The sequence below is a fragment of the Mauremys mutica genome, chromosome 10 (genome assembly GCF_020497125.1).
Source record: "Mauremys mutica isolate MM-2020 ecotype Southern chromosome 10, ASM2049712v1, whole genome shotgun sequence".
Lineage (NCBI taxonomy): Eukaryota > Metazoa > Chordata > Testudines > Geoemydidae > Mauremys > Mauremys mutica.
Genome location: NC_059081.1, coordinates 37331909 through 37346504, shown reverse-complemented (window position 1 = coordinate 37346504; position 14596 = coordinate 37331909). Strand labels below are relative to the sequence as shown.

At 44.9% G+C, this 14596-nt stretch overlaps 1 protein-coding gene across 1 annotated transcript in view; it reads left to right on the top strand.

Moving 5' to 3' along the window:
* The window catches only part of LRP2 (LDL receptor related protein 2), a 177498-nt gene that overhangs the window by 38257 nt on the left and 124645 nt on the right, over positions 1–14596 (top strand). The window contains exons 5-10 of the mRNA XM_045033029.1: positions 897–1007; positions 1125–1238; positions 2444–2560; positions 3831–3974; positions 6616–6735; positions 13379–13507. Of these exons, the coding sequence (XP_044888964.1) occupies positions 897–1007; positions 1125–1238; positions 2444–2560; positions 3831–3974; positions 6616–6735; positions 13379–13507 (735 nt within the window). The remainder of the gene's footprint in view (positions 1–896; positions 1008–1124; positions 1239–2443; positions 2561–3830; positions 3975–6615; positions 6736–13378; positions 13508–14596) is intronic.

Sequence of the window (14596 nt, the reverse complement as noted above, 5' to 3'; positions counted from 1 at the left end):
CCTCCAGTTGTAGAAATGCAGCAGGTTGTGGAGTCCACAGCTGGCTGCAGTTATTAATAGGCTCTAAAATGTTGTTTTGTTGTTTGAAGTTTTGAAAATAAAACATACACGGTATTTTTACTTTTTCTTTATTGGTGACAGAAATGATCCGTTACTGGTTCTTTAGCTCAAACTAACCTCTTTTTTTTCCAAACAGAGATACTGGCAGGTTCCACCAGCTGAGTGATCTGATTGGTGGAATATTCTTATATGCGTAGTAAAGCCTGATCAGCCAGATTTAGCCTTTGAGGCTGTTGGTCCCCAAAAGAACTTTGGCTTCCTGAACTCCTTAGCTGCAGAGCTACCAAGTGGGAAATGTCTTCTGTGGCATGTCCAGTTAGGCATTCTCTGCCAGCACCTTTCCTCATCATCCTGTCCCCAGCTTGATCAAAATACATATCAGTCCATTCTAAGCGCGGCTCTTAATCTGAGTGCAAGTACCTCCATTTCTAGTTAAACATGTTTACTAAGGGCAATAACATTTAAACTAAGATAAGAATAACTAAAATACTTCCTTTGGTATTGTGGCATTTTCCATATTACCATGGGTTATTTGAATTGTAAACTCCTTGGAGCAAGAACCTGGTCCTGGGAGCGGGGCAGGTTGTCTCATAATTGCCTAGTTTCTTGCAAGGTTTTTTGTATGTTTCTGTGAAGCATCTGGTACTGATCACAGCTGGAGCCAGGATACTGAACTAGATGGATCATTGGTCCGTTCCAGTGTGGCAATTCCTATGTTCCTTTTTATATTTGTCTGTAAAGCACCATGCATAGTGCAGACTGAATACATAACAATATAATTATAAAGAGATACTGTATATTCTAATACTTATGGCTAATGTGTTTTTTTCTTGTAGGTTACCCAACATGTGAACAGTTATCTTGTGCAAACGGAGCATGTTTTAATGCAAGCCAGCGCTGTGATGGTAAAGTAGATTGCAGGGATACCTCTGATGAAGCTAATTGCAGTAAGTGCCACACTTAGCATAACCCAAATATTTATAGTACTATGTATCCTCATTGTAAGAGAAATACTGGACTTTGTTTACTACATTTGAATATGTTTTTTTCTTTTCTCCGTTCAGCCCATGGATGTGCCAGTACCCAGTTTCAATGTGCTAATGGAGAATGCATCCCCCGAGCCTTTATCTGTGACCACGATGACGACTGTGGAGACAGGAGCGATGAAAACTCTTGCAGTACGGTGGTTTTATTTGGCTTGTTTGCCTGTTTTCTTAAGAGCTGGTTTTCTTTGAAAGTGCAACAGTTAGCACAAAGCAGGAGCAATGCTCTGTTATGTAGCAGACAGAATCGAAAAATTCTTTATATATATATATATATATTTGCTGAATGATGGACGTTAACAATGCTTCAAAAGGAATTTGCCATGAAATAGGTGTGTGTGGTGTACTGTATGTACTGGAGTTGATGAGAATTTGCTTCCTGATAAATGGCCTCATGCCTTGATTTTCTGTATCTGAGCATAAGCCAAAGGTAACTCTTCTTGCTTCCTCTGTCCCAGCTACCCAGAGTGTGCTGCTGTGTATTTTTAAAATTTGTTTGGACCTTTTTGCATTTGTATTATCACATACTGGCTGGACTTTTTAGAATTATTCCCAGTGACCATTATTGGTGAACTTCATATCTTCATTACATATTTAAGTTAACATTTTGATTGAAGGTTCTGTTGTAGGAAATCTCTTGCTTATTCTTTTCTTTTGTGGGCTGGGTAATATGTCTTCTTTTGTGCACCAAACCCACAAAACTGCCACTTGGCTTCCTTGTGGGCTCTTCAAATGACCCCATGGATTCTGAGGCCTAAGTTGTAGGAGAGCAACAAAGACTTCAGCTTTGGGTTCATGAAAGGCCACATTTTCCTATTTAATATATTCCCAACACCAAAGACCATTTATTCCCAACGTACCTCCCCTTCAAGAGCATTCTTCATCTGCCCCTGTGATACCAACATTTTTATGCCTTATATAATGGAAAGGAATGATGTTCTCTACTGTGTGCTGCTTACTCTCCCTCTGAGAACCCGGGGCGGAATTCTCTTTATTTTGTGAGTTTGGGAGTGTCACTTCTGCACTGTGCCCAACAATCAAGAACTTTGGGAACGAGGTGCGATCTAGCCCAGTTGAGTGAATCGCTGGGGCAGCTCTAGCCCTTATACGGTTGCTTTTCAATTTCTTCAAGGAGCAAATTAAAATAATCTAAAAATAACCATTCAGAAAGTTCCTACCTAAAAACAGGGGCAAAAGTACAAAAGTTACCAGCTGTGGAAAAACTTGAGCTGGGTTTACTCTTCAGGACTGGTTCTAAATGACTGGTCTCCTCATTTATCTGAGAGTTGTACATGTTTGTCCGTTGGAGCAGTTGAGTTTTCTCTTTTTCCTTCCCTCAGCTTATGCAACTTGCAGAGGCAATTTCTTCACTTGTCCAAGTGGCCGCTGTATTCATCAGAGCTGGGTTTGTGATGGAGATGATGACTGTGAAGATAACGAAGATGAAAGTGGATGTGGTAAAGACAGAAGCCAACTTATTTTAATGATGCAGTTTACAAAGGAAAACCTTGCTAACCTCACTGCTAAAAAGTCTTAACATAAGAATGTTTTGTATCAGAATTTTTAAAGATCCACGGACATTCCTGGAAAACTTTAATTGTTTTTATAGATACAGTTCTACTAATATAGTATATATTTTTTAATACTTATTTTGTATTGCTAAGGTGGTGAGTATAAAGCAGGGTATGTTAAGAATTCATCTGCTTATTCCCAATAGCCCTGATCTTGTACCATTGAAATCAATGGAAAGTTTGCCATTGATTTTCATAGGAGCAGGGTATGTCCTCACATGAAGCCAGAATTCTCAGTTTGTAATAGAATGTCCATTTCCACAGTAACTAACTGTGATGTTATAAGTACAGGATTATGATTTCTGGTGGGTTGAGTACAGGAACAGATGAACTGCTGGAAGGAAAATCCTATTTTTGTGTAAATATTCTGAGTAACGTTTTTGTTATTAATAATGTGATATTCAAAATAACCATCTCTATCTTTAATGAAGATCCTCCATACATCACCCTTTTCAGAGGAATTTGTAGTAGATCTGAATATACCAGTTAATGAGAAATGAGTGTGTAGGCAGCCGCACTAGGACTGGTGAAGAGTTTTCTGCTGAAACTGTTTTTCTGTGGAAAACTGGGTTTTTGGCTAAACAATTTGCAATGTGGAAAGTGCCTGCTTTCCTATGAAATTTTTGATTTTTCATCAAAAACTGTTGCTTGAAAACCAAAATATACTTGCTAAAAATAGAATTTTCTTACAAAAAATTCAGTTTTCAAATTTCTTGTGAAAAATTGAAATTTTCTGTGGGAACATTTAAACCAATTTTTTTTTGTTTGTGCTGAAATTTTCTGCAATTACCCTTCTCCCCCTGCCATTTTTATACAAGCTCTAACAGGCATATTTCAAAAGAACAAAACCATTGTTCCATTTTTAGTACACCAGTCAAGCCAAAGCTAAATAGTAATAGGTATCTGAAGAATGGGGAAAAATGGAAAGGGTTCCCCTGAGTCCATGAGTATTTTCCACAATGTAATTTTAAGACAAATGAAAGAACATGGTGACATACTATTTCTTTTATGGGCTGTCACAGCTACATGCAACAATCAGAAGCTGAATGAAAATAACTGAAGATGCTTATTCTCCAGGAGGCTTTTAGGAAAGCAGCTCCAAGTAGTACTTGAAGCATGTTCCTCAATTATTCTGTGTTGCTTCTCTTTTCCTTAGAAAGTGGTCGCCATGAGTGCTACCCAGGAGAATGGGCCTGTCCTGTGTCAGGACACTGCATTCCGATTGGTAAAGTGTGTGATGGGACTGCAGACTGCCCTGCTGGAGAAGATGAAACTAACATAACTGCAGGCAGACACTGCAGTGAGTATTAAAACTAGCAAGATGCATGGAATAGCAGAGAACAACCTTGATGTCTCTTTTGTGTATCTGGGGTTTTCTAAACAGCACTGAGAATTTGTAGGTGCATTGTTTTTATTAGCACTGAGTGGACATACTGAAAAGTATTCTCTGCCATGCACGTACAGTTCTGTAGACCTCTTGTGTGGAAGGTTTGCTAGATAAACATTTCTGATTGTTTTTTTCAATATTTATTTGAAGAGTCAAGGGCTGAGCTCTTGTGGGCTGTTGTTTCTCTTCATCCAAAATATTTTTGTTTTCCCTTTTCACATTAAGCAGGAAAGAGTAATACCTAGTGGTTAGAGCACAGGACTGCATGACTGTGTAACCTTGGTCTGGGCAAGTCACTTAGGTCAGAATTTTCAAAATTGTTCATTGATCTTGGGTACGCATGTTTTAGTGCTCAGCCTGAGAAACTCAGGGCCTGGTTTTCAGAAATGATGAACACAGAGAGGTCCCATTGACTTCAGCTGGACTTGTGGGTTCTCAGTAGAGTTGCCAGGTGTCCGGTTTTCGACCGGAACACCTGATCGAAAAGGGACCCTGGAGGCTCCAGTCAGCATGGCTGACTGGGCCATTAAAAGTCCGGTTGGTGGCGCAGCTGGGCTGTCAGGCTCCCTGCCTGGCTCTGCGGGGCTCCTGGGAAGCGGCCAACATGTCCCTCCAACTCGGGGGCGGCCATGGGGGCTCTGCGCACTGCTCCCACCCCGAGTGCCGGAACTGTGGCCAATAGGAATTGCAGGGGCATGGGCAGTGCGCAGAGCCCCCTCACCACCCCTTGGCCTAGGAGCCAGAGGGATATGATACCACTTCCTGGGAGCCACTTGAGGAAAGCGCCTCGCAGAGCCCGCACTCTGAACTCCCTCTCACACCCAAACCCCCTGCCTCAGCTTGGAACCCTCCCGGAGCCTGTACCCTGCATTTCCCCCTACTGTACCCCAACCTCCTGTCCCAGCCTGGATCCCCCTCCCGCACTCCGAACCCCTCGGCCCTAGCCTGGAGCCTCCTCCTGTACCCCAAACCTCTCATCCCCTGACCCACCCCAGAGCCTGCACCCCCAGTCAGAGCCCTCACCCCCTCCCGTACCCCAGTCCCCTGCCCTGAAAATGAGTGAGTAAGTGAGGGTATGGGAGAGCCAGCGACTGAGGGAGGGGGGATGGATTGAGAGGGGGTGGGGCCTCAGATAAGTGTCAGGGAGAAGGGGCAGGGGAGGAGCAAGGGTGTTCAGTTTTCTGCAGTTAGAAAGTTGTCAACTCTAGTGCTCAGTGCCTCTGAAAATCGAGCTGTGGTGTTTTAAATTGGGCATTCATAATTATGGGAAAGGTAAAGAAAATACACTTCTCCCATTTAAATCACACTGTTTGGAATAAGGTTTCAGCAAAATGACAAGAGTTTAAGGCTGTGCCGCTGTAAGGTCTCCAGTGTAGCCTCTCTTTGCTGGCAAGAGAGAGCTCTCCTGCTGGCATAATAAAACCACCCCCAGGGAGCAGAGGTAGCTATGTCAGCAGGAGAGCCTCTCCTGCTGACGTAATGCTGTCCACACCAGCACTTCTGCCGGTGAAACTTATGTCGGTCAGGGGGTGTTTTTCATACCCCTGACCAATGGAAGTGGTAGTGTAGACAAAGCCTAAATCTTGTCCTGGGAAAGTGTCTCTGACCTCTGCTGAGTGATGTGATTGTAACATCAGAGAGCTGAGCTGCTCAGAGAGTAGATTCGGAGGGAAAAGGGGAGAAAGAAGTAAGACAAGGGAACTGAAGGAGGAAGAAAGCGACCTCTCTGATATCACAATATCACCACTCAGCAACGAGCTGCTTGTAGGACAGAGGGAAAGGGAGGAGCAGTGAAGAATTGGAGAGGTAGAGGAAAAAGAAGCCAACACATTATTTCATGAGTGCAGCCTAACTCTCACACTCTCATATTGCACTGGTTAATGAACTGAATAGAAGAAACGCCTTCCTGACCACCCAACTATGAATAAAATCAGTGATTGTTGCAGAAGTGCTCTGTAAAAGAGAGATGTCTGTATATATGTAAATAGTGAGGGCTACTAGTGTTGCCAGTCGATGGCACTCAAGGATACGCAGCAAGCTGCTGAGTTTTTTAGGACCAATAAAGCTTGCAGTTATGTACTGTAAATGGCTGCCTCAATGCAGCGATTTATATGGAGCTCTTACTGTTGGTCTATTTGATTGAATTTCATCCTTTCATTGCTTCCTGAAAACTCAGGTCCTCAAAGACTTCTCTAAACCTTAGCCCTCCTGCCTCACTATCCTGCTAAATTAGATGTGTACGCCTGCATGCACACAAACACACATGGTATTGTGGAACAAACAAGATGTGTGTTTCGCTTCACCGTTGACTTTTTTTCATTTTTGTACTGTCTAGTTAGATCCTGATCCTGCTGCCAGAGCTGCCCATATTTGTTTTTGCATGGGAGTGTGATTCTTTGCTTATGGACCAGTTTCAGGATGTGTTCTGCAAATTGTAAGCTCTTCACAACAGGCACCTTGGCTTCGCAACTGTCTGTAAAGCACCAGGCAGCCAGCTGCTATACAGATGACACTATTATTGGGCATTCCTGAAGTGACTTCATTTTATTTTTAGACATATCCCACTGTGCTGCCTTGAGCTGCCAGTACCGCTGCCATTCTTCACCATCCGGAGGGACTTGCTATTGTCCTGCGGGATATGTAGTCAGCAGCAATGACAGTCGCACCTGCATTGGTAAGTGAACAGTAGAGATGCAGATATATAAGTCTGCACTTTTCTCACAGGGGTCCTGGATATTACGGATTCCACAAATTTGAAAAAGATCTATGATTATTGGATACGCATGTGTGGGCAGACACATTGGCAAGCAGGTAAATCTTGAGAGTCATAAAGTTAAACCTCAAGCTGAATGGAAAAATAGCAAGAGAGCAAAAGCTCAGCAGCAGCATAAAACCACTGTGGGGACAGAGGAAAGGCCAGTGAACGGTCATGAGGTCTTCACTTCTCAGCTAAGGAAAGACCATTTTTTTAATACTTGGAGAGGTTGTTTGTGTTTAGAAAGGCTGACTCTGCTATGGCAACTTTATGTTCAAATCTGATGAAACAGCCCTTTTACTGTTCTCGAGAGATTGATCCTGCATGCTGGGGTGTATGGCTATACACCTGGGAAATCAGAAGTTACTCAACATTTGATCTATAATTCAAAACTGACCTTATATGAAAATGCAGATTGTTGTGGGTAAGGTAAAATGAGTATGGTACATTACTTTGCCAGTCTGGAGGGCTGTATCTCCTATTATGCACACATCACATAGCCTTGCATAGAAACCAAAAAAAGTTTGTCATAATTTCAAGGTGTTGTTTGCCTAATATGCAAGTCATTGGGAAGAAGGGAATCACTGAAGTAGGTATCCAAGGAAGTAGATCCCCATGTAGCTGCTTGATTGTGTGTTAAAGTAAATGCACATGCAGGGAGCCCTCTTCTTTAACTCTGATTCAGAGCAAGTTGGAAAACCTACTCTCTGACCTAGTGTAAAGCCAGTCTCTCTTCTCTTAATCCCATTGATTGGCCTATAAAACAAACTTTCCACATTTGCTAGGAGATTGTGACAGGATGTCAGGTGATATTCATTGTGTGAGACACAGGCTTGCACGGAAGAGATGGGCCACAGTCATTTTACTCAAAATCTAGCAAGGGATCAATGGCTCCTCTCTTCCTCCCACTGACTCTCATGTAAAAAGGGAAGTCCCTTGCTCAACTCCTGATTCAATACGTAGAAGGTGGGGGCCAGATGACATGTGAATCATTTCCTCTGGTTAGTATTGAGATAAGAAGTGAAGCTTATACCTGGGTTGGCTTATTAGCTGTAATGTTCAGTAGGTTATTCTTTCACTTTTTAGTTTAAATTTAGTTTTACTGGTCGTATGCCTGAGGAATTTAGTGGGAAGTGGTTTTAGTGGAAAGTATTAATTTCCCAAACTCATAATCTTTTCATTTTTCCCTCTTCTCTGCACCTGGTAGTGTTGCCAACCCTCCCGGTTTCACTGGGAGTCTCCTGGAATCAGGCTAGTGAAGCCAAACCGGGAGATTTTAGGCGCTAAAAGTCTGGTGGCATAGTGCGGCTAAGGCAGGCTATGGTCAGGGGGTTAGGAGGGGATGAGGGGTACAGGCTCCAGCTGGGCAGCGCTTACCTCAGGCTCCAGCTCCCAGTCGGCGTCGTGGTCCTGCCTGCCCTGGTCCCACGCTGCTCCTGAAAGTGGCTGGCATGTCCCTCGGAGAGGTAGAGGGCAAGGAGTCTCCACATGCCACCCCACCCAGGGGCGTGCTGGCCACTTCTGGGAGCGGCGCGGGGCCAGGGCAGGCAGGACCACGCCGCCGACTGGGAGCTGGAGCCTGAGGTAAGCGCTGCCCAGCTGGAGCCTGTACCCCTCATCCCCTCCTAACCCCCTGCCCCAGCCCTGAGCCCTCTCCTGCACCCCAGAGCATGCACTCCACATCCGATTCTGTACCCCAACCCCCTGGAGCCCTGAGCCCTCTTCTGCACCCAAACTCCCTCTCAGAGCCTGCACCCGTCACCCTCTCCCATGGCCCAATCTCCCCCCCAGCTCTCAGCCCCCTCCTGGAGCCTGTTCCCCCTCCCGCATCCCAACCTCCTGCCCCAGCCCTGAGCTTCCTCCAGCACCCACACTCCCTCCCAGAGCTTATACCTCCACCCCTCCTGCACCCAACCCCCTGCCCCAGACTCAGCCCAGGACCCCGCCCACACTCTGAACCTCTCGGCCTCTGCCTGGAGTCCGCACCCCGTCCCGCTCCCCAACCCCCTGCCCCAGCCCAGTGAAAGTGAGTGAGGGTGGGAGAGAGTGAGCGACGGAAGGGAGGGGATGGAGTGGGTGGGCCGGGGCCTCAGAGAAGGGGTGGGGCAGGAGGCATGGCAAGGGTTTTTGGGTTTATGTGATTAGACAGTTGGCAACCCTATCTCCTGGCTGTTTCTTCTTCACTGTGCTGTGGTGATTTATAGCATATGCCAAAGCCCTGGAACACCACAACTGAGAGCAACATCTATTAATTACAAAAAAATGCTGCTTGGAAAATATTTCATTCCCATTTTGCTTCAACAAATGCTTAAAATTGGAAACTCTAGTAACAAGGCAGTTATCTCGCCTTTCTCTCTGGGTTCACTTACCTTTCTGTCTTCCCCAGCTAGCAACAGAAAGTCGTCCAATTTCAATTGTTCTTGCAGCTTTCGAAGTGGAGGAGTTTAAGATTTTAATGCCAAAGCCATGGTCAGATTAGTGCCAATAATCTGCTTGTTGCTCTTGTTGTAAATGACAACATAAATGGATGGGACCAAGTTGCTTATGCAGGGGTCAGAGACCAGGAGAGGTAAAGGGATCTACATTATTTTAAAAAGTCACAAAGAAAAACTCTAAGATGTTTTTCTATTCTAGAAATAAAAAAAAAAGATCCAGGGCAATTCTACAGATGACCAAACAATTTTTTAGATCTTATCAGAAAAATCTGTTCTTGTTTTTAAAATTCCTTATCTTTATCCCTCCTGCTTTGACATGAGGGTAGGACATAGGGTAGATCTCCGCCTGTGGCACTTCTTGCCTTTTGTTAGGTAGGTGGGACACTTTACTTTACTTGCACCAGGGGACTTGTGGATCTACTGCCCTTCCTTTTTGGTCCATCTCCACACTACCCAGCTCTCTCTCTTTCAGTTGCCAGGTCCTTTCCCTCTTTGTTAACTTCCAATAGAAATTCTACAGCAACCTCCAGAGCAGAGCTGTGTGATATTAGTGAAGCTTTCTAAACATACTCACCTTGTCAACATTGCGGTCAAAGCTTGTAAGTCTGGCACATTGGTCCTGATGAACACTGGGAGGGAGGCAGTGGTTCTCCCTGTTCATGAAAACACGAGTGGGTTCAGGGAATCGTGGCCTTCCCAGGGAGCTCTCTGAACTCTCCAGAACGTCAGCTTTCAATTAACATGAGGTTTCTAGCCCTTGAAGTTCTGAAGGGAGCCTTAAACTGCAACATCCAGATAAGGGTGAACTTAAATTTATTTCAATGGAACAACACTGGGGCTTGGTATTTCTGGGCAGTGATTCTTTCTAGTTACATAGACAGAATCCAAGTTAGCAGAACATATCTGAATTTCATGCTAGCATAAATACAGAGTTCTCTGTGCAAGAGAGATCAGTCCTAAACCTTTCTGTGCTGCTTCCCAGAGTTCCTGTTCCAATCCTTAGCTCTTCTGGTTCTCTCTGCTGCGCTTGCATAGGCTCCCAAATCCGCTCCAGTCTGTAAAAAAGCCCATGCTCCATGGGCTCCCTCATGAGTTCTAATGAATCTCATTTCCTTAGCTCTGGCTTCTTGACAGGAAAAGCGTCATAGTAGTCAGGCACTGGACAGTGTTTTAACAAGTAACTTCCTTTTCCCCAGTTCCCAGCTAATTGGTAGGTGGCAGGAAAAGGCAGTGGAATGGAGGAAGCAGGTGCAATGGAGTGCAGGGGTGGCAAGTTGTATGGGCCCATGGTGCCCGTGCCCCACCAATATAAGAGCACAGGGTCCCGGCTACACCAAAATTCAGGGCCAGGTCTCTCCCCTGGCCCCGGCTGCTGCCCCTGTGTGCCTCTCCCGTCCCATCCCCCCGGTCCCTGCCTGCTGCCATTGGGCAATTTAAAAGGGCCCGGGGCCCCTGCCACCACCACCGGCAACATAACAGGGCTAACACCTGATCTGCTTCCGGAAGCAGCCGGCATGTCCCTGCAGTCCTTGGGGGGTGGGGGGGGTCTGTGTCTCCACATACTGCTCCCGCCCCGAGCGCCGACTCTGCCAACTGTGGCCAATGGGAGCTGCAGGGGCGATGCCTGTGGGCAGCAGCGCATGGAGACCCCTCCAGCCCCCCCGCCTAGGAGCTTCTGCCAGAGTGGGGTGCGGGTCGCTTTCGGGAGCCGCCCGAGGTAAGCGCTGCAACCCTCACCCTCTCCTGCACCCCAACCCCCTGTCCCAGGCCAGACCCTGCACCCAAACTCCCTCCCAGAGCCCAACCCCTCCCCCTCTCCTGCACCCAAACTCCCTCCCAGAGCCTGCCCCCTACACTCCCTCCTACACTCCAACCCTTGCCCCAGCCCGCTCCCAAACTCCCTCCCAGAACCTGCCCCCTGCACTCCCTCCTGCACCCCAGCCCCCTGCCCCAGCCCAGACCCCTCACCCCAACTTCCTTACAGAGCCTGACCCCTCCCCTCTTCTGCACCGAAACCCCCTCCCAGAGCCTTAGGCAGGTGGTGGTGGTGATGGGGGACTCGGACTCGTTCTGGGCACCACCAAAAATTATACAAACCTGCTGCCCCTGATGGAGTGGGGATAGAAAGGAGGAGGCTGCTTGGGGTGGGGAACAAGTATCCCCATATTGTTGTCCTATACTTCTTTTTATAACAACTAGAAATTCAGATGTAATAATAATAATTTCTAATGATAACGTAGCCTCTCTCCATATGTGTTTCTCCCCGTTCAGACACATGGCTATTGTATGTAAAACAAATACACTATGGAACCATGTAATGATGATTAAATCCTGGAAAATGGTTTGTTAGATAAGGCTTAACTCATCAACATTGAAGAATATGGAGCTCCTCCGATGGAAAGTCTTATAGAAGTTCCAAGTATTATTATTAAATATATTGAAAATTGAGTTTATCTGTTTCTTTTATTATAGCTCATTGTAGCAATAGGCTTGTAGATTCACACTCCTGTGTATTCATTACTCAGTTTTTCTCTTGCTCTAAATAAATGGTAATATGAATAAATATATTCCTCTTTGAATTCTTATAAATAAATATTCATGTATCCACACATATAACACCCACTCATGAACTACTAATGCTGCTCAGGTTTTTTCTCTCATTTATCTTCATATCAGTCTAAACAATGAAAATGTTTCTGCCCAGTATTTACAAGGATGCATTTTATTTATGCACAAGTCATCAAAAGCAGTTTTGTCTAAATTATATTAGAGTTGCTTACTTCCAAAAAGTTCTGCAGTGTATGGTGTATCCTGTATCATTTTCTCCCATCTGAGTTGGATGGTGTATCTTCTTGACTGGTATCAGACACTGAGATAGGGGGTTGGACTAGATGACCTCCTGAGGTCCCTTCCAACCCTGAGATTCTATGATTCTATGAAAACCTCACAGGGCTTGAGACTGAAAGATAATGGACACCTGGAGAGGTGCTGAGTGCCCGTAACTCCTTTGGATGTCATCACCTTGCAGAATTGGCTAGTAGAAAGAATGAGACATATGTGACATTAGTTAGGGAATTCATCATTAAAGTTCTGTGCTTTCATTTCAGTTGCATGAAGTAATTTCTAGAGATCCCATTGCTTATCTCCTGGGGTGTTGGACTGTGGGGTGCAGCAAGTATAATGAAGATGAATAGACAAGGTGTATTGATTTCATTAAATGGTTTCATCCAGTACAGTATTACTCAATTCCACATTGAAAAGAATTACTCACATGTTGACTTATATTGCTTTTTATAGTGTACTACCAACAGTGAAGTTATATATATGAAAATAGTATAGGCTTTCGTGGGGTCAGCTCTTTAGCTACCGTGAGCTGGGAGAGCTCCACTGGAGTCAGTTACACCAGTTGAAGATCTGGCCCATGGTTTTTGCCTGGAATTATAGAGCAGATCTATATTGTATAACTAGCTCTAAATACAGGGACCTGCAGACCATTCACATGTAATATGGGTTTTGAGCTACTCATCTCATCTGAACAGTAGTTTAGTTCTGTTGTCTCAGCTAGGTCTAATGGAATTACTGTGTTAGGGAGCAGCACTTCTAAGAAGGTGGCTGTTGATATGTTATGCAAGCTAACTAGCTGACATCATGTTCCTTGTGGTTGTACTGGTACTAGGGGATGTACTTCTGGGAATATTGTGCCCTTGGGTACCCCATGTATAGCCTCAAATAAGAGAGAGATTTCTGAGTCCGGTAGGGTGGGTATCTACTGAAAGTATCTCACATTCATTCCATCATTTGCTTTCCATTGTTCTTGGTCACTCTTGGAAGGTAGACACTGAAATCCTTTTCCTACCAATTATTTTTTCCTCCATTGCTTGCACAAACAAGTTTGTTATTATCAGGCAGCCCATGAAGCTTAGGCAGCCGCACTGATCTTTTTCTTCTGAGGAAAAGAAAATAGAAGCATTTGTTATCAAAAGGGAAACCTACTTACCAATAGTGACAGGGACTTTGCAAACAAATATAAGGAAAAAAGGGAGGACAGTCTTCTCAGGCCTGCCACGTATGACAGTGTCCTCCTTACTCAAAGCTTTGTTTATATGCGTGCCTTCTCTCTCTAACAGATTTTGATGATTGTAAGATGTGGGGTGTGTGTGACCAGCTGTGTGAAGACCGTGTTGGCCATCACCAATGTCACTGTGTGGAAGGTTATTTCTTGGAGCATCACCGCCACTGTAGAGCCAACACTTCATGTAAGTAAATGGCACCAAGTGTGGTTCTTGCTGTAATTTTCTTTGTAAAGCAAATATTATCTTGTAATTTTCTGTGTATTGGAAAAAAAAGTAGTGAAATATGCTTGAGTACAGCAGGCACATGTAAAATGTTCCAGTGGCATGAAAGATTCTGATGGTTCCAGAGATATTCCCTATCTTTCAAATGCATTATTCAATTAGAAACAGGATTTTCAGACTGGTGGATCATTTTTAGGCTGCTCGCTCCATTTACTTTAATGGCAGCTTTGTCTGAGGGAAGTGAGCAGGATTTGGGTCTTAAATATCTTCACCTGAAGTAGATCCACTTGCCCTCTCCATGGAGATATATTTTTCAAGGCAAACTTTCCTTCAAAGCCTTCTTATTGGAGAGTCTCTGCTGCTCTGAAATGCTCTAATGGAATGTGAGAATGAAGAATACCTATGGAAAGTGGCAGTAAATAAAAATTCACAGGAGATAGGCTGCGTGGCAGACTCAAAGAATATCCATCTCTCATGTGGGAAAAAGGCCTTTTGAGAGAAGGTGGAGGGTGACGAGAGAGAAGCCTGGTCTACACTAGGCGTTTAAACCGGTTTTAGGAGCGTAAAACCGATTTAACGCCACAACCGTCCACACTAGGAGGCACCTTATATCGATTTTAATGGCTCTTTAAACCGGTTTCTGTACTCCTCCCTAACGAGAGGAGTAACGCTAGTATCGGTATTAACATATCGGATTAGGGTTAGTGTGGACGCTGATCGACGGCATTGGCCTCCGGGAGCTATCCCACAGTGCACCAGTGACCACTCTGGACCGCAATCTGAACTCGGATGCAGTGGTCAGGTAGACAGGAAAAGCCCCGCGAACTTTTGAATATTTCCTGTTTGCCCAGCGTGGAGCTCCGATCAGCACGGGTGGCGATGCAGTCCGAAATCAAAATAAAAAAAGAGCTCCAGCACGGACCATGCGGATGTGATCGCTGTAAGGCCAGGCAAATCCGTTCTATCAGCGCTCCGTTACAGAAGATGAAATTCAGAATCCTTTTTTAAAAATCTCCAGACAGACGCCATAGCAGGGACTCAGCGCACTGC